Source organism: Phalaenopsis equestris, unplaced genomic scaffold (genome assembly GCF_001263595.1).
Source record: "Phalaenopsis equestris unplaced genomic scaffold, ASM126359v1 Scaffold000186, whole genome shotgun sequence".
Taxonomy (NCBI): domain Eukaryota; kingdom Viridiplantae; phylum Streptophyta; class Magnoliopsida; order Asparagales; family Orchidaceae; genus Phalaenopsis; species Phalaenopsis equestris.
In genome coordinates, this window is record NW_018164628.1 from 409,194 (window position 1) to 434,130 (window position 24,937).

General features: G+C 37.0%; 2 protein-coding genes across 2 annotated transcripts in view; one reads left to right on the forward strand and one right to left on the reverse strand.

Moving 5' to 3' along the window:
- Positions 1-5,681, forward strand: part of LOC110022338 (guanosine nucleotide diphosphate dissociation inhibitor 2-like) — a 40,514-nt gene extending 34,833 nt beyond the window's left edge. The window contains exon 13 of the mRNA XM_020721213.1: positions 5,459-5,681. Coding sequence (XP_020576872.1) covers positions 5,459-5,512 — 54 coding nt within the window. The 3' untranslated portion in view covers positions 5,513-5,681. The remainder of the gene's footprint in view (positions 1-5,458) is intronic.
- Positions 5,682-16,427: 10,746 nt separating this feature from the next.
- Positions 16,428-23,234, reverse strand: LOC110022359 (MLO-like protein 1). The gene is made up of 14 exons (XM_020721245.1): positions 22,990-23,234; positions 22,857-22,914; positions 22,583-22,752; positions 21,547-21,663; positions 21,123-21,177; positions 20,940-21,031; positions 20,318-20,392; positions 20,104-20,192; positions 19,854-19,903; positions 19,195-19,235; positions 18,248-18,457; positions 18,097-18,164; positions 17,411-17,471; positions 16,428-17,024 (listed from the first exon to the last, which is right to left on the reverse strand). The coding sequence occupies exons 1-14, from the start codon at positions 23,116-23,118 to the stop codon at positions 16,755-16,757; spliced, it is 1,485 nt and encodes a 494-aa protein (XP_020576904.1). The 5' UTR covers positions 23,119-23,234; the 3' UTR covers positions 16,428-16,754.
- Between the last annotated feature and the right edge of the window lie 1,703 nt (positions 23,235-24,937).

A 24,937-nucleotide genomic window follows, 5' to 3' on the forward strand; every position in this document is an offset into this window, starting at 1 on the left:
GTCCCCCCCCCCCCACCCCCCCAACAAAGAAAATCCAAAGAAATCCATAAACTGATCGGACGGATCACGGGATGAAGTAGGTTCATCCCTAAGTTAGGTGATAAGTGCATCCCATTCTTCAAAGTGCTTAGGAAAACCAAATGCTTCGAATAGACACCCGAATGCGAGAAGGCCTTCAGGAACCTCAAACTATTCCTCGTCTCTCTTCCTCTCCTTCAGAATCCGAAACCAAAGAAATATCTTTACCTTTACCTTGGAGTTGGCCTCAAAGCTGTCAGTTCGGCCCTGGTCTGAGAATAATCTGAAAAACAACGCCAAGTGTACTATACTAGGCGGGTCCTCAAAGGCGTCGAACTCCGATACCCTATAATTGAGAAACTAGCCTTCGCCTTTTTCATTTCAGCACGGAGACTCCGACCGTATTTCTAAAAAACGCTGTTATTGTTATTTTGTATAACCCTTCTTCTCTTTCAAAGGCCCTCAAAATAATGAATGAGTTTTTTTTCATGGCAAATAAAAGCCTGGGATTTACATATTCAACATCTTTCTGACAATATTTTATTCGTTTGTTTTCTTTACGCCTCGGGGAATTGTCGCACTCGGAGAACTAACACTTTATGCCTGGGCAATTGACACCGCCACGCTCGGGACACTACCACTGTCACACTTGGGAACGAGCACTGTCACACGTGGGAAACGGGCACTGCAAGAGATAAAAGTTAATCAATCAACGTAATGATCCTCAGCGGCCTATAGGATATATTGACACTCGGCAGTGATAAGTTCCGCGATAGGTGCATAAATGATCGTCTTAAGCCCCATATATGACTTTAACATCCGACAACGACAAACTCCGCGAGGAGTATGAAAATGATCATCCTGCGCCACAAACATAGGTTTCACACACGGTAGCGACAAGCTTCTCAGGTGATGTGTAAACAATCATCAATGACTTATGGGACATTTCGATACCCGTTAGCGATAAGTTCCGCGAAAGGTGAGAAAACGATTGTCCTGCGCCCCAAGCATATGTTTTGCACCCGACAACAACAAGCTCCGTGAAGGGTGTGAAACAATCATCAATGGCCTATGGGATGTTTGACACTTAACTATGACAAGCTCCGCAAGGGGTATGAAAACGATTATCCTGCACCCAAACAGGTTTTGCACCCGAGAACGACAAGCTCCGCGAGGGATGTAACGTCTGCATACAAGAAATACAACAGGTCACGTCCAACACACATACGCATATTTATATACACTCATTGACGACTCATAAGTAGCAAATCACTCTTATATTCGAGCAATTCTTAGATGAAAGAGAAAAAGCTTGGGTGCCAAATCCTTTGGCCTCAAAAAGTTCCTTATATCATAGAGTTCGTTTATAAATAGCATTCTTCCTTAAAACAAAACAGAAAGATGCAAAAAAGAACAAAAAGATATAAAAAGGGCTCGCTTCAACCCTAGACATTTGAAGACTCACTGGAGTCTGCCTCTCTAGTTCCTTCTGCACCCTCGACACCATCAGACTTCTCGTGCGCAGACTCTTCTCACCCTCTAAATCCAAAAGAGGCATCCCAAACTCCTCCATCTTCTGCCACTTGGGGTCAACCAGTCTATGCTTTATGAACCTTTTGATTGCAAGAGAAGTGTTGACTGCAATATGACGAGAAAGACACTCAACGTATGCCTCCTGGGTAATCATCGAAGACATTCTCTTTTCAGTTCTTCATTTTCCTTCAGAAGGCTGCCATCTGAACCTCATGTTGTTGAGCATTCAATTTCTTCTCCTCGATGGAAAGTTTCAACCTCTCTGCCACCCTTCGCTTCAACTTCTGAATTCTCGAGACAGACCTCCCGGCCTCCTCCTAGGCTCTATCTATGAGAAGGTCGAGGAATTGCGAAGCCTCCTAGGCAAGGGCATGATATCGATCGACCTCTTCCGTCCAACGACCTCAATATTTTTTAGAAGGTAGGAGACCAGAACATTTCCATTAGAATCGAGGGGTAGTCCCCATTTAGAGGAGTGTACGGGAACCACTCAGTCTCTCTATCGATAAGAGCCTAATGACTACCCGTCTAAACCTTAGCTCTTCGATTGTGCGAGAATGCCCACTCAGGCGGAATCACCCCCTTTTGCTTAGGAGGAGGTGGCAACCCTTTATCCGGTGCAGGAATCTTTCCTTTCTTCTAAAGGACGTCACTCTCAATCCGTTCCACGAACCCTTGCTCCTTAGAATCGGTCTTATCAGAGATAGGATGGGAGGCGCGACTCGCTCCACCAAAGCTATAAGCAAGGTCTCCCCAGTTGCCATCAGAGCTGCTCCCACCGACTGGTGCCCTAGCGAACCCCCGGAGTCAAGAATGTCACGTGATCGCGAAGAGTCTACCTCGCTTCCCTCAGAAGAACTTAACAAATTATGCAAGTCACATAAATGTGTTTCACACACAAACAAGTAAGAAAATAGATGACACTAACGTTCAATATCCCCTTTGATCGACCTAATCGAGTAGCCCGACCCCTAACTCTGACAATTGAGGACCACCTCTCCCCAAAGACCTTTTTGAAGCTGCCCTTTCTCCAGCACCCTTCTTTCGAGCAACCTCCCTCTTATAGACCGACCTCCATAAAACCTTGTTAGTGTACGTTCGATCATGTTGGGGTCCAGGACTCCAGGTATTGAAATAAAGAGAGGTGTTGATCCTCAATCAGTGCCCTATGATCTCGAATTTTTCCGGGTAAGGTCTTCACTTTCTTTACCACACATTCTGTCAAAGAAGTGCAAATTCTCCAACCGCTCTGACACGAAGCAATCAAGAACTTTGTCTTCTAGTCCTTCACCTTCTTCTCGAGGGCCAACAAATGAATCTTAAAACCTGCGACAAATTGAACATAAACATCGCGATCAATCCTAAATGAAAAAAGTGATTGAAGAGTTTGATCGACCATGAGATTCTCATCACAAAAACAAAAACAACAAAATCTTAATCTCACTACGTGGGGACCATGGGATTCTCATCCTTCAACAAAAAAGTAAATCAATCATTTCGACAACGATCGGATTAGGGAGAACTTGAGCAAGAATAATCCCATAACAATTGAAGATCGGCCGCAACTCTCGACAATGTGGCAGCCGAAAACCCATCTTAAAGTGATCTTTGTAAAAAACCAAGTCGGGAGAAAAATACTTGTGGCCTGCTTGTGACTGGTTGCTGGTCGTAAGAAAATAGTAGGGTCAAGAACTTAACGATCCTGGATCTCTTTCACGTCCTTCGTAGAGAGGACCAAAACTTTTGTGGCAGGAATCGAATCAAACAATTCTTGAGAATACTTCCGAACCATGGAGCTTACGATCCTACACTATGAGGAGGAAGAGAAATAGCGTAACCCAAAGAAAAGGGGAAAGGGCAAAGACCCTCAACCACAACACAAGCTCTCCCTCCCTCCCCTATATATATAAGGTACTGGAAGGTAATCATTACCAAAAATTGAAAAAGAAATATATTTTATTTATATATAAAAAAGAGAAGGGCATCCCACCAAACCCCCGGTTACAACTAGAAAAGAAAAAAACTTAACTGAGCGGTCATTTGCAGCTTTGTCTAAGATAAACCCTCAGTGACGAAGCCGTTCATACATAAACTCGTCGTTTAGCTTGAAGAGGTCATTCTCACTACCCTTCAGCTGAGCGGTGAGAACCTCTCTAATGGCTGACAGTTCCAAATACGGGTGTGTCATATCCCCACAACCAGCAAGCATGTCTCCCCCTCCTCGTGAAGTGCAACAACTTCCTTCTCCGCTCGGTCAACTCTCTCCAGAACTTCAATAATTCCTTCGACACTATCCCCTCGAGAATAACCCATAAAACGAAGGAAACGCTCCTCCATCTCAACAAGACGATGTACTATGAAGTCGGAGGACATCTTTTACCCTTGGTCACCTCATCTTCCTTTACAGCACTGGAAGAAACCTGATAACCCACACTCTTGCCCTCGACGAGAGACAAGTTTCTTTTTATGCTCTGCTACTCAACACCCTGCTCCATAGCACCTTGTCATACTGTGGCCCATTCCACAGCGTCCACTTCCCCAAGGGTGATTTGCTCAACAACGGTCGCATCTTCCATAAGACCAACATCAATTTCTATGGACACAGTATCGATAGTCAAGACTTCAATAATTGCACCAGGGTAAGGAAAAACATCATCACCAGCTTTTCCTAGCCCTCCACCCTCGAAGGAAAAGCCGCTCCTTTTTCGATCGAAGCCATGCCTCAGCTTTGACCGATGCCCCCTCAAGGCCTCCTTGGGGGACCACAGCCCCTGTAGCAATATGAACAGACATTCTTTCTCCTCCGACAGGAACACTCACCTCTGATGGGCGACCTGTAAGGCAAATGCAGAACATATTCAAGTCTGCTCTGCAACCCTCTCCTGGACGAGCCTGTGATGAAACCCAAAGACCCAGCTCGCTCCTGACGCTCCTCAGTTTGTGGGTTCAGCACAACCTTTTTTTTTCTCAATTCTCCTACAGAGACTTTGCTCGTCTGCTTTGGTTTCTACTTTGCGTCTGGTTTGCGGGCCTTCACCCGCATGCTACTCATGGCCTTAAGAAGGGTGTCCCTATCAGCAAACGGTTCTCCTCCGCCAGACATAGTAACAAATATGGAGAGGAAAATAGAAATTATGAGTAAGAAGGAAAGGAGAAGGCACAAACTTTCTATATCACATGGCTTATCTACAACGAGCTGGGCACGGAAATATAGGAAAGTTCATTATTGTGCAATAATGTCATTCAATTATTTCTTATATGTTAAAAAGATTATCTTGTACTTGTGTGTTTTAGAGCTTCCAAGGAGCAAGAGAATCAGAGAATTAAACATGTACACAAAAAATATTCTAGCATGAATCTCAAGGCAGAACAGATGGCTCAAAAGAATAATGTTAATCGACATTTTGTTAGCGATCTATGGATTAATGCTCACAAAGGAGTTTAGATAGATTGATTGAAAGGACGTGTCAAAGGATTTCCCACTGGATGATAATCGACCTTAAAGCCTATCGGTAGATTGTTAAGTTTCTGGTCAAATATCGATGGAGTTAAGGTGAGGCGAATGACCAACGACCCCTCATCGACCGGCATCAATCCGTTAGTCTTATATATTCAAATATCTTTGTAATTACTAAAAACCCCCTCCGAAAACTAATAATAAGGGGACTGACTTGTAATTTTATAAGATTGAGACCTATATCCATAAATAAAGGGCTTATACCATGATAAAGTTTACACATTCTTGTGATTCTCAACTACACTATCTCTCTTGATTCTCTCTTCACAATGTTCTATATTTTTTATGTATCTCTTGGGTACTTTTGGAATATATATATATATATATATATATATATCGTCGTAAATTATTGTCAAATATTTTATTTGCATATTTAACGTTTCTTTTCAGGACGTTGATTTGAGCGTGGATTTGAGCGCTGCTAGTGCTGCTCAGGAGTATTGATGTTTCGTCGGCCTTCTTTTGAACTTGACAGTATATTTCCACAGTGTTCCTCTGAATGAAGTTTGCTTGATTTTCATGCTTTGTTTTAACATTGACTAACAATTATATCTAAAAAATCCGACAAATTGATTAAAGTTTTTTTGGCTTTCCAAATTGTTAAATTTGTTACTAAACTGTGCTTTATTTGTTTTTATTTTTTAATGATTGGGATAAATTATGGTTGTTTAATCTGTGCAGTTTCCTTACAAATAGCCTAAACCATAGCTTTTTCTTTTCTTTTCTTTTTTTTTTTTTTGTATTTTAAGCCTAAGCCTTAGTTAGATTCTGAGAAGAGCGAAGATCTAATTTCCAGTAACTGAATTTCTCTGAAGATGATAAGAAGTTCCTCTAAGAAAACATCTGGAAGTATGTACCATGTCACCCTATAGAATATGGGAATAGAGCAGGATAATATTAGTGAGCGGCAAAGGGATATAAATACATGATAAAGGGGTATTGAAAAGGAAAGATATAATACCCAAATCTTTCCTAATAACACCCTAAAGATAAAAGGAAAGGCATAAACTGGGAAATACATATAAAAAGAAATAACAAGAAAGGCAACAAAATAAATAGAAATAATTTTTAATACTCTCCTTCAAATTGAAGCATATATGTCAATCATGTTCAACCTAAATTTGAAGTCTTCAAACAACGACCGAGAAAGGTTCTTTGTGAGGATATCTGCAAGTTGATCATTGGATGGGACAAATGGTACACAAATCTCTTCAGAATCGAGATTGTCCTTGATGAAGTGACGGTCAATCTCTACATGCGTGGTACGATCATACTGAACTGGATTAGGAGCAATGCTAATTGAGTTTTTATTATCACAAAATAAATGTAGAGGAGCAGAGACCAACATATGTAATTCGCGGAGCATGATGCGTAACCAGAGTGTTTCATAGATTCTCAAGGACATGGAACGAAACCGAACTCCTGCACTGATTCAGGCAATCATCTATTGTTTCTTGTTTTTCTAGGTGACAAAGTTTCCTCACACGAATGAGCAATACCCCGAGATAAATCGACGATCATGGACGAACCCGACCTAATCAACATCAGTATAAGTTGCAATAGAACGAGATGTGTGGCGCGAGAATAACAAACCTGAGCCTGGTGTGCCTTTTAAGTAGTGGAAGATCCACTGGACAACTATGAGATGGTGCTCATAGGGGTCATGCATGAATTGAACTACAATATTAACGTGTGACAAATATCGGGGCGCGTATGGGTGAGATGAATGAGTTTACCCATAAGGCGTTGGTAGTGTATCTTGTTCAGAAGAACAACATTGGGAACCTCAGCTAATTTCTAATTGGGTCCATTGGAACAGCCACTAGCTTGCAAAGCAGAATGTTGGTCTCTGTCAATAGGTCCACATATTTACGTTGGGAAAGACAAATGCCACGAGAGGATCGGGCAATTTCAATGCCTAAAAAATATCAGAGAGAACGAAAGTCCTTCATTTCAAAGGATGTGGCGATGATGCCTTTAAGAGATTCCAAGGCGGACAGATCATTATCTGTGAGCACAATATCGTCAACTTAAACAATAAGGATAACAATTTTGTCACTAGAGGAATATCGAAAGGATAGAATATGATATGATTGGGCTTGAGAGAACCCGTGACCCACTACCACCTGTGTGAACTTGTCGAAACTAACCCGAGGGGATTGCTTCAATCTGTAGAGGGACTTCCGTAGTCGACATACCTGTCCTAGGGAAGAATTAGAGTCAAATTATGGAGGTAGAGACATGTATGTCTCCTCTTTGAGATCTTCATTAAGGAAGTCATTCTTGATGTCCAATTGGAGTAATGGTCCATCCAAAATCACGACAATGGATAACAGAACCCAAATGGTGTTCAATTTGGCAACTGGAGCAAATGTCTTCTCATAGTCAACTCTGTAGGTTTGTAAGTAGCCTTTAACGATCGATCGTGTTTTCTTGTGTTCAAATGTTCCATCGGAGTTAAAGTTGGCGTTGAAGATCCACCAGCAACCAACTTTTTTTTTCCAAGGAAGATCGACAACATCCCATGTGTTATTTCGCCGAAGGGCATTCATCTTATCCATTATTGCGGCCTTCCAGAAAGGGTCTGCCACTACTGCCTCAATAGTGGATGGAAGACGACCTGTCAAAGAATTGACTAATGCTTTGTAGGTCGACGGAATAAAACATATTTTGCCATGGAATAATAAAAACAAATTTGATTGCGTACATCAATGGTAGAACTCATCTCCTCATTCAGAGCGGGAGCAATCTCCGCAACTGTAGTGTCGGGATGTTGGCCGGGGCGGATTCCAATTCTTGTAAAGAGGCAGTGGGCTCAATGGGTATTGGGATGGGTCTCAACCAAGGGATTGATGCACCGAGCATAGACATGGACAGTAGGTGGAGGAGATGTTGGTCTGGTAGATGGTGGATCCATTGGTATAGTTGGTTCCTCGGGAATAGTGGTTGGAGGAGTACGTGGCATGTCTATCGAAGTCGGGAAAGGAGTACGTCCAAAAAATATATAGCTCCCTCTCACTTGAGGCACTGGTAAGAAGTAGAGAATATTTTCAAAGAATGAGACATTAGCACTCACATAGAGTTTAGTTGTGACAGGATCAAGACGCTGATAGCCCTTTTGAATGACAAAATATTCGAGAAAGATACATTTGATTGAACGAGGATCAAGTTTACTACAAGTTGGGGCAGTGTTTCAAACAAATATCGTGCACCCAAATATTTTGGGGTCTCAAGCGGAGAAGAACTGATTGGTAGGAAAACAAGACCTCAAGACTGCTAACGGGAGCCTGAATTTGTGAATTTTTGTGGAAACTCTTTTAATGAGATATGTGGTGGTAAGTACTACATTCTAAAACCGTTTCGGGACATCCTATTGAAACATCATGGAACGGGCAAATTCGAGAGGTGTCAGTTACCCTATTTTGTTGGGAGTATCCGTATAGAAGCTGTGATAGATGATGACCTTACAAAAAAATCCCCTAGTATAGAGTTAAAATATTCATAGTCGTTGTCAGTCTGAATGACTTGAATTGATATTTTGAATTGGGTCAAAATGAAGGAATGAAATTTTTTTAAAGGTGATAGTAGCTTCAAATTTGTTTTTTAAGATATAAGCTCACATCATTCGAGTGTGATCATCAATCAAGATAAGAAACCATCATTTATTGTGTATAACTAGGCGTTCAAGAAGACCCCCACAAGTCGCTATGAATTAGTGAAAAAGTGCCAAAGGAGTGTAAGAGTGGTGGACATGATGTTGGATGTTGTTTAGCTAAATGATAAATCTCACATTTAAAACTAGATAAATTTTTATTACTAAACATCAAAGGATAAATTTATTTTAAATATTGAAAACTAGGATGATACAAATGGCAGTGTAAAAGCATAATAGAGCATTCAGTGGGCTGGGAAAGACTACTACTTAATGGAGTGATCTCATCAACATTGCTTTTTCTTTGGAAAAAGTTGGCTAGCAGCTTAGTAGTTCTAATCATCCTCCCCGAACGACGATCCTGGAAGACAAATATCAAGAGAAAAATGAGCAATAAAATTAGTCATATGTCAACTTACTGACTGACAAGTTGTTATACTTTCATGAAGGTACATGTAACATAGATTTTAGAGTCGTGTCTGTTGTTAGAACAATAGATCATTTATCAACAATGGAACTGGTGGAGTCGTCAGCAATTTTAACTGTTTCTCTCCCAGAACACAAAGAATATGTCGAGAATGCTTGAGAACATCAAGTTATATGGTCCGTGACACGTAAATTAATAATCCACGGACTATAAGTAAAAACATCGAGTGTCAGCGGAATGTTACCTTGACGAACATGGGATGTCAATGGGTCGAAAGAGAACTGACTAGATCCGAGTAGTTTGATCAAGTGCGCCATTTGACTCTTAATGGAGTTTGGTGATTTTGGGATGTTTCGAGTGAGAGTTGGTTGTACTGTCGTGGCTTCTGAAGTCGTAGTATGACCCTTAACAGCGGAAGATTTGGTTGATGGTTTATTTTTCTATTTCTTGTTGAGCTTCCAGCACTTGTCACAGGTATGATTGTGTTTTGACAGTAATCTTAAGTAGAGTGATTGGCTCGTGAGGATGTGGAGGGTTGAGCACTATTAGATACCAAGTCGGACGGTCCAACTAAAAGAGTGGAAGTGTTGAGAATAACAAGTCTCTGGCTTTCTTTATAACTTATCTCGAGGAATGCAACAAAAGTTGAATGAAGGGGATCCCAGCCAAAAATACGACCCCAGAGATCCTTGTTTAAACTTGCCATGAATTGGAACACGATTCTTTTCCATAATTTTCTTGAAGAAGCAAAAATCAACTGGAGAGTTCCATGTGTAGTCGTAGTAGAGAACGCATTCCATCCATAAGGCCACTAAGTCATTATAGTGTTGTGTCATGGCCATTGATTCATGTTTTGCCTCACGGATCTTCTTGGAATCCTAATAAAGTTGGCTTGAGTTTCCTACGTTCAATTGGGTATCTGAAATTGTCGTCCATAGTGCAGTTGCAGATCGAAAAAAAAGATACGAACGACCAATCATAGTCTCCATATAATTGATCAATCAAGGCATGATCATGAAATTCTCCACTTCCCACAATCCATACGCCAGGTCAAGTTTCGGAGGTTCATGAATCATCCTTGTGAGATAGTTGAACTTTCCGCGTTCTTTGACAAACAATGACATGGTTTGAGACCGACCACTGAAGAAAATTAGAGCAATTAAGTTTGTGTTGTGATCAAGAAGTTCATATGGTTTTCTGGGCCTCCATTCTGCGAAGGGATTAAGGTCGGTGTCGATCTTCCGGTGGACTCAAGTACACCGTCAGAGAATGCTCGGTGGGGAGTTCGCCATGATTTCGACAGAGCCGATGACAAGGTTTGGATTCTGAGACAGAGACGTAGATGGTCCCTTATGCAGCAAACAACAAAAAACTGATTTGGCTGGTAGGAGGGATCTCTGCCGACATGAGATCTGATTCGATGTGTTGGAAGGATATGAAGCTGGTAGGGAAGATTAGGGCCTGCGACTGAAAGAAACAGCTGGAGATCTGGTCTGCAGGAAACAGCGGTTGAAATCTGAAGGCTGCAGAAAATTTAGTTGGCAGGGAAGGTTAGAAGCCGGTCTACATGAATTGGTGGTTGGAGGGCCTGCAGAAAGGAGAGCGAGCTAAACAGCTGGAAGGCCTGCAGAGGAGTGGTCGGCGGCAGAAAAGGCTGCGTGAGAAGGCCTGCAAAAAGTTTTGGTAGCTAGGGTTTGATTCGTGGCTCTAATACAATGTAGAATTTGTTAATAGAGTAGGATAATATTTTTTAGCAGCAAAGGGGTATATAAATAAATGATGCATTAGGTATAGAAAATGAAAGAAATAATACTCAAATCTTTCTTAATAACACACAAAATAAGAAGGAAAAACTAAAATTGGGAAATATATATAAAAAAAAAAAACAGGAAACACAACAAAATAAATAGAAATTACTTTTAATAAAATAACTTCTAATACATCCATTTACAAGATATTAGTAGTACATTTTGTTTGTAAATTTATCTGGATTGATCCCATCTCAGACAGTCAAACTTTTGACCATTGTAGTTGGCGGACGAACTGCTGGTTGTTTTCTTTAATGGCGAGCAATAATACAAAGTTTATATTTTAAATTCGCGGCATTAGAAAAGTAACCTTATCTTCTATACGATGGGCCACTGTTAATATCTAACCTCTTTATTCTGCCATATGGGATAAATGCTCTAGTTTTTCGAGATTGCATTTATCCCTGAATTATCAAGCTGTTTTAGTTGAGTAAATTTTATGGAATAAGATTTGAAAATATTAGAATTTGTTATATAGTCTATCCTGCGAGTATGCCCCAGCATAAGCGTGGGCACTTGTAGATTGGGTGTTTTTAGGAGGAAGCAAAAATAATAGTATAGATGTGAAGGCGTTGGCTTCAAAGATGGATGATAATGATTTAGAGACTGTTGAACATGGATGAAGATATTTTGTTGTTGCAGAGGAACAACCTTTTGGTTCTATTCATCTCAAGACACAAAAAATTGGTTCCGTTCTCTCTCTCTCTCTCTCTCTCTCACACACACACACACGCACGCACCAAGAATCTGTGACAACTGATCTGCCCATGGAAGCTGTGACTCTCTCTCTCTCTCTCTCTCTCACACACACACACACATGCGCACGCGCACACACCAAGAATCTGAATAATAACAGATTTGCCCATGGCAGCTTGTGAGGATAAAGCCTTGAAGGTGTTTATAGCCGAGAGATATAAGCTAGTTCGACTTTTTGTCAAGGATGAAGAATGAATAGGGCTGCGCTATGTGTTTGACTACAGTGGCAAGGGTTGGTGTTGGAGATAGGTTGTGTTTGAGGATTAATGCAACTTGAATGTTTGTTGATGAGTTATTGTGATGAGATTAGATAATTTTAGGTTGGATGGCATAAAAGATTGGGTTGGGTTTATCGGTTAAGGGTTAGCTTGAATGTAGGAATATTTTGGTGGGGTTATGGGGTGTTATAGACTTAGTGATTGTAGAGGATGTGTGTGTGTTTTGGCATCGCTATATGATCGAAGTTTAGAAAAATGATAATAAAACCTGTCAAAACGATTAGGAAATTTCAACAAAGCTAAATATGTAAGGAGTGATTTCAATTTGCAATCAATCTCCAATCTCCAATCCATCTTTTTCTTTAATATTGACAAGCTAACTAAGCTTCTTGAAGTGAATCTGGAGCTCTTTTTCATCACATGATTATTATTTTGTCGCGAGGGGAGGATCGGGCATGCATATGTGAAAGGTAGAGTTGTGTTTGGATTTAAATATGTGTTGATTTCTAAGGAGAATAGGTCGACGAAGTTTTGTTCTCAGTTGTCCGTGTGATTTGATTGCAAGTTGATAGGTATGTGTTGCCTCCATAAAGATGTCTATAAATGCTCTATTCATATGTTTTTAGCAGGTTTCGTGTCTATATTTGTAGGAGCATCATCTATTGACAAGTATGCAATTTTGAAAATACGTAAAGGAACTTTCAAAAGATGGGTATTTATCTCATACGAGTTAGTCTGTACTTCTTAACGTTTATATGCAAAAATTTGAAGAGCAGAGAACATGCTGATAAAAACTCATAAGCAATTATTTAAAATTCATGTCATTAGTATGTGATGGTTGTAGAGCTGGGAAATGGAGTGTCAGGTAAAATATAATAGGTATTTTACACATGTATTGCACACTCTTTATGTATTTACATAATCTAATACTTAAATTTTCATATATTTACATATTTTGGTGTTTTGAATCTATGCAAGAGAAGGTATATTGAACTTTTAAAATTTATAATAATGTTACTGTTTATATGATTTTAAAGAATTGAGTGCTATGCAAATACATAAGATTGTGTGCTATGAATGTAACTGTCCCAATATAGTAGTATAATTATATTTTATGCTGAAAACAATCAAGAAATAATTTCAATAATCCTATCAATATTTATTTCAACTTAATAACTTGTGAATGAAGATTGTGTGCTTAAAGATTAATAAAAATGCATTGGCATACAAAGAATGATCTTACTAATGGATGTCAAGGCAAATTAAGGATTTGTGATTATATCAAATATTTGTATTTGTAGGGGTAATGATGCAAAATCTTTCCAGGAACTCTTACCTAGCAGAATACTATGAGATGGATCATAAAGATTTGTGATCTTATTAGGCATATGGGTCTATATAGGTAAAGTTTCATAGAGGATTCATTAATGAGTTTCACTAGGTAATGTATCAATAGACTAAGTTTAACAAGTATGTGTATCATTAAATAAACGGGCGATGGATGGAGTTGTGCTTTAAGTGAAAGGGGATCAAAATCATAATGAATGTTCTAAGGCAAAGGGATCAATAGATTAGTCAGGGGCTAATATTATTTTAGGACTAGGTTGGGGTTCCTTGCCTAATTGTTTTTGTGAAGGTATGATTTGATGGTGCTGGTTTTGTCCCTAGTGCTATATTTTAATGGAAAATTTACATACATACCCACACAATTGTTATGTTTACATATCTAATATTTGATATATACATATAATATTTAAATTTCAATTTTTACATACACATCATCTTAACTTTGAAAAAAATGTATTTTGGTGGTAAAAATGTACAATAAAATTTAGGTCTTATATATATATATATATATATATAGGTAAAGATTAAGTGGTATGTATGTTAATGACCCTTTAATGATTTAGTTAGTACTCACTAGATCGCGAATCCTTGACCGAAGACCAAGATGGAAGATCCGAGCATTAATTGAAGTAAATGAGGGGGCCTGCGACACGGTCTGATGAGATACGCTCACATTATATTTTGGGGATTATAGTTGAGAAGATCTATATTTTGGGGATTATAAATAAATAAAAAAAGGTTTTTACATGAATACCGCATAACTTTTTATGTATTAGCATATCAGCCACCTAAATTTCTGTGTTTTCAACCTAAGGTTATGTGATCTATAGGTGTGGTTAATATGCTAGTATTTCAATCTTATATTTTAATTCTATGATGAATTTATTATGAAAAAAGTAATTATTTAATAATAATTATTATTATAAAAAGATGCAAAGAAAATCAAGAGAATTATAGATAACATAAAAAATTTCTCACCGACCAAAAAAAAAAAAAAAAAAAAAAAAAAAAAAGGGTACTGCGACAGCCGGCCAGCATGTGCTTAGCAACACCGGCCTAAATATGCCTCACCTAAACATTGATTTTTATATTCAGCACTTTATCTATATTAAAAAAAGGTGTATTTTAAATGTTTAGAAGTTAATGCTAATGAGATTTCAATGTGATAGAAAAATGTTTGAATGTTATAAATGTAAAAATTAAAATATAAATTATATATATGTAAATACATAAAAACTATGTTGAATGTATATAAACGGCTCATTCACTATGATATTTAACATATAACAAATTATTTTGATTTCTAAAATAAATTAGTTTATTCTAAATAACCTAAACTAGTCATTAATTTTTAGAAGATTCGTGGCGGTAAAATAATGGTTATTTATCTTCTTAGCATTGCATGAAAAACCAACACACACTCACATAATTAAAGAGAAGTAAACATGATGAGACAACTTAATTTTTTTTACATGGAAAACTTTTAAAAGGGGAAAAATCACAGTGCATGACCTAGTTGAAATAATCCACTATAAATTGTGAGTACACAAATTCATTTTTCTCTTAAATTAAGGATGATGGAATTACAAAGTTGTATATCTATAATTTGGTTATAGTTCTTGGCAATAGCAGGTTACAAGGGTCATAATTGATAATTACGGAGGTAGTAGTCCGTCGTGAGTGTTGTCGACGTTGGCTATAATATCAGCTTGTCATAGAAACAGTAGTTGATAACCATGGCAGTAATTGGTCAGGTGGGTCATAGATAGTTGTTTTAGGAGCTTCGGTTGGTCATAGAGGTCGCAGTAGAGAGTTGTAGGAATTGTGGTTCATGTAGGCCTTATAGGCCATTGTAGTGAGCCGCGATGACATTCGTGAGCTGCAGGGGTCGGAGTCAGAAGCTGCACGAGTTGTTAACTATGTAAGTCGTAATAGTGAGTGATAATGACATCTGTAGGCCGTGAGGACCAAAGTCGGAAGCTACGGGAGTGTATGTGAGGCATATCATTACCCCACTTTCGAGATGCACAGTTGCACATTCTTTGGGCTGTGTTGCACCATCTTTGGGGTCAAGTTGATGTTCAAGATGATAATCTGCATCAAAGGTTGCTTCGTGACTTCGGGTTGTTAATTGTTTCTTCGCAAGATGTTTCATCGCAAGGAGCAGGCTACGACCGATGGTGATCAGTGGCGGCTGATGAGCGGTGGTCGACGGTGAACTTCAATTCCTTCTCCAAGTTGTGGTCTTCTTCAGGCTTCAAGTTATCTCCCCCTTTTTAAAGAAAGAGGGAAAACTCTATTTGAATCATGATTGCAATTAATGAAGGAATATGAATCACTCTGATCATACTACTCAAAGAAATTTCCCCGATTAAAAGGTATTCGATGGACATTTGAGTACCATAAAGATGTCGGAATTGAGTGATCTTAGGGTCATTAGATTCGCCTTATCAAGACGCTCAATTTGCTTATAAACTCATCATATTTGAAACCCATTTGACCTTCTAAATATACCTAGATAAGAGTTTGATTTGGTTTAGATTGGACCAATTGTGGTACCATTAGGTCCATCTTGTCGAGCTGATCAGTTTGACTATATATTCGTTGAAAACGGAGCTATTAATGATTTTTAATTGAAGTTTGAATATTTATTGCTCAAAAGATCATTTTGAGAGTCATGTTATGCCTCTAAATTTATGTCGGATGATGAAAATTTATTGATGATGTATCTGTTGTCCCAATATATATATAGATTGTGGTTTGTCACATAAGCTATAATTATGAGTTGTAATAGAATTCATAGGCCGTGTGGGATGGATTCGAGGGTTGGACATATACCCAAGCTGTGTCGTTACTTCATCTTCGAGAGGTATTGTTGTTCCATCATCTTTGGGGTGTTGCGTTCTTGCACCATCATTTGAGTCAACCTGGGTTTAAGATAATGCACCGCTTCGCAGATTGCTTCATGATCATTATTTCACATGGACATTGGCCCATCAAAAAAAAAAAAAAAAAAAAAAAAGAGCATGTGTACTTACATATCTTACACCCAAACAACAATTTTTACATGCATACCACCTTATCTATACATAAAAATGTTTCATTTTCCAAATGTTAAAATAATGATATTTATAATGAGACGTGAAAGATTTGGGTGGTATAAACATAAAAAAACTAAAGTAATAAATATGTACATTTATAAGAACTGGGTGATAATAATGGCATGTAAATGCCCTAACATTACCACCCCTAATGCTAAGTAGGTCAATATGTCCACAAGTTTCAGTGCATTCATAGCTTGCAAAATCTACTACATGTAAGGCTTTCAAGACTAAACCTGCAACAAACAACAGCATCTAGTACAACATTTCATCTTCTTATCCACTTAAGCTGCCCAAACCTACTACAAGAACCTCGCAAGATTCATATAGCTATCAATTAACTTTGCAACTATATCTACCTAAAAAAAAAAAAAATACTACACTGATTTTGGGCCTGTGTTCAGTGGAATTGAAGATTTTGTTTGAAGTTCGACCAGATGATCATCAAGAAGTAAATCATCATGATCAAGTTTTCGCAAATGATCACCTCTTGAAGATTGATCTTTCGATCCTAAACTGCCGGATCGGGTTGACGTCGAGGCTTCACTGACTCGATGGGCATTGCGCTTCTTGACCTTGTGAGCCCAACCAATCAAACTTTGCTGCACATGCTCCTCAAATATAGCCTTCCTGAATGAGCTCCCCATCTTTTAAACCATTAGCAGTAAGTATCAAGATTAGCAGCAGTTTTACATTACTCAATTTCATGAATACATACATATACATACATTATATATATATAAAGAGAGGGAGAGAGGATTTACGTATATACCCACTTAATTCCAATGTATTTACATATCTAAAACGTAAACTTCAATTTCTACATATTGGCCACAATGCCTATGCATGAAAATGTGTGTTTTATTTTTGAAAAGTTAAAATAGTGGTATTTTTATGTGTTATAATTTTTTTGGGGTATAAATGTAAAAAATGAAGTTTAGGTTTTAGAAATGTAAATACTTGGGAATTGGGCGGTAATTGTATGTATGTAAATGCCATATATATAGTAAGGAAAAAGAGGACTGCAGGTCACCTGGGTGACAATAGCATAAAGTGGTAGGGTACTATAGCTGCATAGAATTTGAATCATCAACCTGCAAAATAACCATGTAGAAACAATTACATTTTCAGAATAAATATTTAGATAAAAGGCGAAACCTAACGCAAATTCAAGTTACGACCATTGCAAATTTCACTACCATTTGGTCGTGACTAATTACAGTGTTAGGCTCTGTTTGGGCGAAAAATTACGGTGTCCGATCTCCACCGTTGATCGAAAATAAAAATAAAAAAAAAAATGAGGCCCACCTAAATACATATTTACTTTTTGCATACGGTGTCCATATGGAATAATTTTTCTCGTTTGGGGCAGCTTATTCGTTGCGGCGGCATTTTTTGAAAACACCGTCTCACCATTTAGAAATTGGGTTTGAGCAGTTTATCCAAAAACACATATGGTTTTTTACACTAAACACGGGTCGCACCCCACAATCCGTGTTTCCAGATAAGCGATAAGCACAAGCTACCCCAAACGCACCCTTAATTCAACTCCCTCTTTTTAAGAAAAAAAAAAGGGCAATCTAACATATAATGAAATTCTCAAAATATCCATAATAAAATAATCAGCAAAGATCATATTTTCTTCATAGAGCAAAAATTAGGCTCCACAAGCTAATATAGAAGCATGGGATAAATGCGAATGTTTAATAAGCATCTTACCCTATCACGAGTCGTGGGACTATAAACCGTATTTTTCCCATGATGCAAGAATCGAAACCGTATGTCGTCTACGAGATGAAAAAAAAAAACAAGAGAATAAATACCTCATCCCTGCACAATTTTGAATGTAAGCAAAGATGATGTTTCGTACCAAAATCCAGAAGAAAAATGAGATCTCAAAAGCGTTCTGAAATAGTATAAAATGAATCAAGTAGAGAACAATCTTAGGACGGCGGAACCAAAAGTGGTCATCTGAAGGCTTCACTACTAAATCTCCCTCAATAGCCGAGTGTTTTTCAGCCACTTCGTGAGCTAGTTGGCTTATTACATGCTCCAGTTTTGTTCCCACCGCAAGGAGCAGCTGTGAAATGCATAAGATACAGTAAAATTTTTCATAAGTTTTTATGCTTCAGTTTAGTTGTAAAATAAAAAAATGAAGCATTTACATACATGTCACCAAATTCTTATGTATTTACATGTATAACACCTAAATTTGATTTTTTACAATTATAACACCCGAATCTTTCATATATATCACCATTTTAACTTTTAAAAGGTAAAGTACACATTTTCATGCACAGGGAAGATGGTATGCATATAAAAATTGAAGTTTAGGTGTTAGATATGTAAATACAAAGTAACTGAAAGGTATGCATGTTATTCTTTCAAAATTAAACTGAGGCATTTACACATACACACCACCCAAATCCAATGTATCTACATAATTAACAACTACATTTGACTTCCCTTTATAACACCCAAATCTTTCATATCACATCAAAAATACCACAATTTTAAATTTTAAAAAGTGAAATACACCATTTCATACATATGTAAGATGGCATCTATGTAAAAATTGAAATTTAGGTGTTAAATATGTAAATACATAGGAATTGAGTGGTATGTGTGTAAATCTTCAAATAAAAATTCATTGCAATCACCAATGAGAGCGCTAGAAAATAAATTATTAAATATTGTTATCTTATAAGCCTCGGTCACATAATGCCGGAGAATTCAATAGAAGTTGGCTTCTTTTCCTGCTCTAATGCTCAAATTAAAAGTTTTTCACATTTAGTTTATTTCATGTCACATACTTACAATTAAGGGAATGAATGCTATCCAAAAATAGGTATGCCAACCTGCAAGGAATAAATTTATACACAACATTTTGTTAGAGCACCACTTGAATCATAACAGTTCTTTCTATAACAAAAGCATTTAGGTCTGTCTGAGAAAATATTGGAAATAAAAGCAAAAGCTGCACTAAGAATTCCTATACACAATTTACTTTGCTTTATCCAATACACAATTTTCAGTTATAAATCATTAGCATATAATTCCTATCTAACACCTAAACTTTACTTTTTATACATTTATATCACCCAAAGCTTTAAAATCACATCTAGAAAACGACCATTTAACTCTTAAAAAGCAAAATACAACTTTTCATGCATAGGTAAGATGCCATGTATGTAAAAATTGGAGTTTAGTTGTTAGACATGTAAATGCATAATAATTGAGTGGTATGCATTTATATCTTCCATCCTTTTTCATGAAGAATCAAATTGGGTGTTCATCTTCATGCAGAGTTTTCTTTTTCTCTACTTTGATATCCAAAATTACCCAAATTTTACTCTTTGATCCTTACCGAGCTATAATTTTGTAAGTAGTTTAATATATTTCTATTAAAAAAATACTTCCAAATGTGGTATATATATATATATATAAAGAGAGAGAGAGAGAGAAGTTGATCTTACCACTAACATTCAGTAATAGGAAGACCACCACAAATATCCAAAGGTACCAACTGAAAGAAAGGAAAGAAACCAAGGTAGAAATGAGTCACACGATAAAAATATCTAACATGAAAATTTTAAAAATACATATTGAAAATTATAAACAGAATTTTTACAACACCTGCAATAGTAAAAATATAAAGAATTGCTAAAAGATATACATTAACAAGTATTGCTTAAAATGGCATACTAGTGGTTTAAGCGTTCACACCTTATACCAACAACTTTCTTGAAATCAGTTTCTAGAGCCCGAAACATATATTTGTGAAAATTGAATTTTGGATTGCTCGCACAGTGAGTCTGGACTTAGGAAGTTCGGATTAAAGAACAAAAAACATAATCAGCAACAAATTATGAAGAAAAAAATTACAGAAAAAATAATTATCATATAAATCAAGAAGGAAAACATCAACAGAAATTCATACCATGATAAAACCAAGCCTCATTGTAGTGTAGTCAGACTTTGTCACAGATCCATAAAATTGCTTGCCAAAAGAATGCTGAGAGTAACAGGCGCAATAAAAAGGAAGGTTAGAAGAAATTCTAATTTCCTTTTAAAATGTGATTATGAGAATAGCTCCACCAAGGGCTTGTTTGGGTTCAATTTTATTTTGGTTTTGTCTTTTATTTTTCCTTTGTTTTCAAAAACATATTCGTTTAATGTATTTTTAATATATATATATATATATATATTTTTTTCTCTAAATACAAATAAATATGTTTTTGAAAACACTCAAAACAATCATATTTTAATCAAACATATCAAACAAGTTTTGTTTCAAATCAAAACAAAAACAAAAAATTGAAAACAAAAACCAAAAACTGAAAACAAAAAGCAAAAGTGATCCCAAACAAATAAAGCATGGAATTTTTAAATGTAATTTTTAAACGCAACACACTGCCAAAAAACAATAGAGGAAACAAGTAAAACATGCACAAATCATGAGTGGCCATTATTTTGAAAATTATGCAAAACACAAGCATAGAGATACATCATACTTTGGCCTAATTAAGCACCAGGAAAACAATGTAAAGAATCTCATTTACCAGCCAGCCCAAAATCTCAGAATCCTTGCCAATACCCATAAAATGATCCCTGATAAATTCAAACTGATGCACAAGAGCATATCCTCCTGGAACTGCACAAATTAGAGCACTCAAGTTAGGATCAAATTTTGCCATAACAAACATTACAAACTAATCTGAGAGCAAGAAGTTTATTCCTCTTACCACTTCCTGAATTGTTCTTGTCAATTGAATCCTCCCAATGCTTCCATTCACGAATCTAAATTATGATGAGGGGAAAAAATAAGGTGCCGCTAAATAAAAAATGCACCTTCGAAGGCTGTCAATAATAAACTTAAAAGAGAAATTTACATATGTACCACACACAATTCTTACGTATTTACATATCTCACACTTGAAGTTTCATATTTACATACATAGAACTTTGGCGCTTTAAACATATGCATCAAAATGTGGATTTCACTTCTAAAAAGTGGTAGGAGTGCTATTTTTGATGAGATATTAAACATTTAAGTGCAATGTGTGTAAATATCAAAGTTTTTGGTGTGAGATATGTAAATACATAAGAATTGTGTGCTATGTATGCAAATGCTCATAAATTTAAAAGACAGATGGCTCGAAAGTTTACCTTAAGTCCAGCTAAGACCATAGTAAGGACAGAAAAAACCACATGTGTGACTGCCAGAACAAAAATGAAGATATGCAGTTGGTGCAATGCCTCAACAGATAGCAGTGGAACTTCATGCTGAAAAATTAATAACGGAAATAAGAAGCATTTCACAGCAATGTTAAATTTTATGTTCTTTTTGTGTGGTTGAAAAACAGAATAAATCATAAAATAACTGAAGATAAGCAAAGCACTGCTTGTAGAACAGTTGAAATCTAGTAAAAAGGAGTGATTCCTCAATTAATTTGAACATTTCACCCGCAAAAAAATCGTATAAGCTGAAGAAATAAAGAATAAAAAATAAATAAGGTTCCCAAATGCCAGATGGGAACAGAATCCAAAGTGCTAAAATGAAAAAAGAATATTATTAAAAGGAGAAAAATTAGGTCACGGCATCCTAAGTTGATCATGGCGGACTTCACGGTCATCAAATTACCATTTAGAAGTGTACTATATAGTTTATCAATCAAATTTAAAAAGAAACGACTATGAAGTCCATTCGGAGTAAATTTAGGTCAGGATTTCTCAACCAATTTATTTTTAGTATTAAAAAGATTCATATTTTCTCCATCAAAGTCAAACTTGGAAAAATTTTAGCTCGGCAGATCCTTGTTTAAATTTAGTTGAAACCACCTTGAGATCAGTGCAACGCAATTCTTAACTGATTAATCATACAATGCACTGATCTCAAAATAAATCTAACGATTATAAAGCTCATCTGGTCAAATATGGGTAAAGATATCCTAACCCAAATTTTCACAAGAACTCGGCGAGTTCAAAGAAGGGGAACGATGATGATGATTTTTCAAATGAACTTTGCATAGTAAGCCTTCAAGCCTCCTCAACCAAAAGTTGCATTCATTCCCAGTCAACCGAGCATATATAAAGGCACAGCAAATCACCCGAGGAAAAAAACGCCGGACAATAGAACAGAGGGCTTGGAAAGAAAATAATAAGAGGGAAAATTAGCAAACATGGTTAGGAAGAACAATGGGACCTCGACGTTGCAGTGAGACTCTTGGGAAGAGAGGAGACGACGCTTCCCAGCAGTAGAAGCTTCTTCACAGGGAAGCAAGTATTCCGTCCACTTCTTGGAGATGCAGATCCTCACAATCGTACCCTGGAAAACCGTCAATAGCAGCGATATGAAGCCCATTAGCATCAGCTCTGCACACAAATCAAACTCACGGATCATTCCCCATCAACCGCCAAAAATCCATCAAAACAAGTTCCTTGTTATCTTCTTTGATGAAAGGACCAGCAAAACAAACCTTCTTTCACTTTCTGAAGCGCCTCGAACAGTGATTTCTGGTTCTTCCTCTTCAGAAACTGCAACGTGTGGAGAGAATGTGAGGTAAAAAAAACAGAACCCTAATAAAGAAAGAGAGAAAATAGAGAGAAAACCTTGCCGAGATAATGGAGAAGGCGCTCGACAACGAGGGAGATGGAGACGATGATGGAGCAAACCACAGCGACGATCCATGTCGGAGTGAACTCCAGCTTTAGTGCGCCTTCAGCTTCTCCCTCCTCCATTCGCCGCCACCCGCCGCTCAGTCTCTCTCTGTCTCTCTATCCAAAGTGATGCTGTTCCGAAGAATAAATAAGCTGGCAGTGTGGACTCAGAGATCATAAACAAAAGAGGAAGGAGGGGAGAAGACACGCCCGGTGAGAAAGCATACCGTTGAAGCAGAAAAAAATAAATGTATTATTTACTTGGAACAAAAATTGCATGCAATATTATCAATATTATATATAATGTTAAAAAAGAATAAAAATATTATGATTAATGATGAGTTTTTAAATTTATAGATTTACCCAACTCAAAATAAATTAATAAAATTCAAACTTGCCGCTCATCAGAATGAATTTTTGATTCTCTCCAATGATCAAAGAACCCATTCCGGACGACCAATTCATTTTAAATAATTGCATTTTTGAAACGGTCATATTATTTGAAAATCGAAGTAAATCAAAGTGCGTGCACTTATCTCAGCACTAAATATCTTATAGGCGCTAACAAAGAGCTTTATGCTGACTATAAATATTACAGCTTTATATTTTTACGAAGAATTATATACAGACCACTCTATTCTTATGTATTTAGATATCTAACATAAAATTTAATTTTTATATATATTACATTTTATCTATGCATTAAAATATATATTTTATTTTTTAAAGTTTAAATAATTATGTTTTTGATGTGATATTAAAAATTTGGGTGGTATAAATGTAAAAAATCAATGTTCATGTGTTGCATATGTAAATACATAACTGTGTGGTATATATGTAAATCCCCCTTTTTTTAAATAAAGTTAGCACAAAAAAAAAATAACATTAGATAAAAGTAAATTGCAATTTTTAACAATAACAATCAAAATTTTACCATAAAAATTGGCACTCATCTATACATAAATTTTAATATCATTAATTAATAATAGTTTAAGATGGATAATATTCATGATATGCATCGACAATTTTCAATCATTTGGCATGAACCTCAAAATATGACATCAATGTTAATATAATTTTTTGAGTAAGGGAATATTCACTTTGATAAAGAGTTATCCAAAAGTCCATTTTATGCTTAGTTTAGTCAAACTGAACGGCACGACAAGACATACCAAATGTTACTAAATTTGGTCCAATCTGAGTTAAATTAGACTTAGATCAACTCATTAAGCCAATTTTGATAGCTTATTATGCATATTTGTGATGTCCTGTTGAATCTGTCGAGCTTATAGTTGAATCGAGTGTCTCGATGAGACAAATCTCGCGAGCCTGAGATCACTCAATTCCGACATCGTTAAGACACTCTAATATCCATCAAACAACGTCTAATCGAAGGAAGCTTTATGGATCATTCGATCAAAGTTGTTCATATTCTTATATTAATTAACTGGGAACTCAATAAATAGAATCACACTTCTCTCATGAGGGGGAATGGAGATTGAAGCTTTGAGAATGAGTTAAGGTCCAACGTCACTTCGTCGTCGACCACCAATTGCCGCCCATCACCGGCCACCACCAGCAGACATCATTGGTTGCCACCCACTCATTGCGACGCAGCATCGTGAGAAGCGATAACTGACATCGCAAAGTCATGAAGCAACATATAAAGTAGCTCATCATTTCAAACATCAGGATGCCACCCAAAAAATGCTGCAACAATGCATCTTGAATATGATGTCATGAGGCACCCCACATACACTCATGCAGCTCACTACCACGGCCCCTGAGGCCTACAGATGTCATCGTAGCTGACCGCTACAGTCCATGTGCCACTTATTTAGCCAGAAATATTTGGCTAACTTACAACCCAACTCCTCGAGAAAATATTCCGTATGAACAC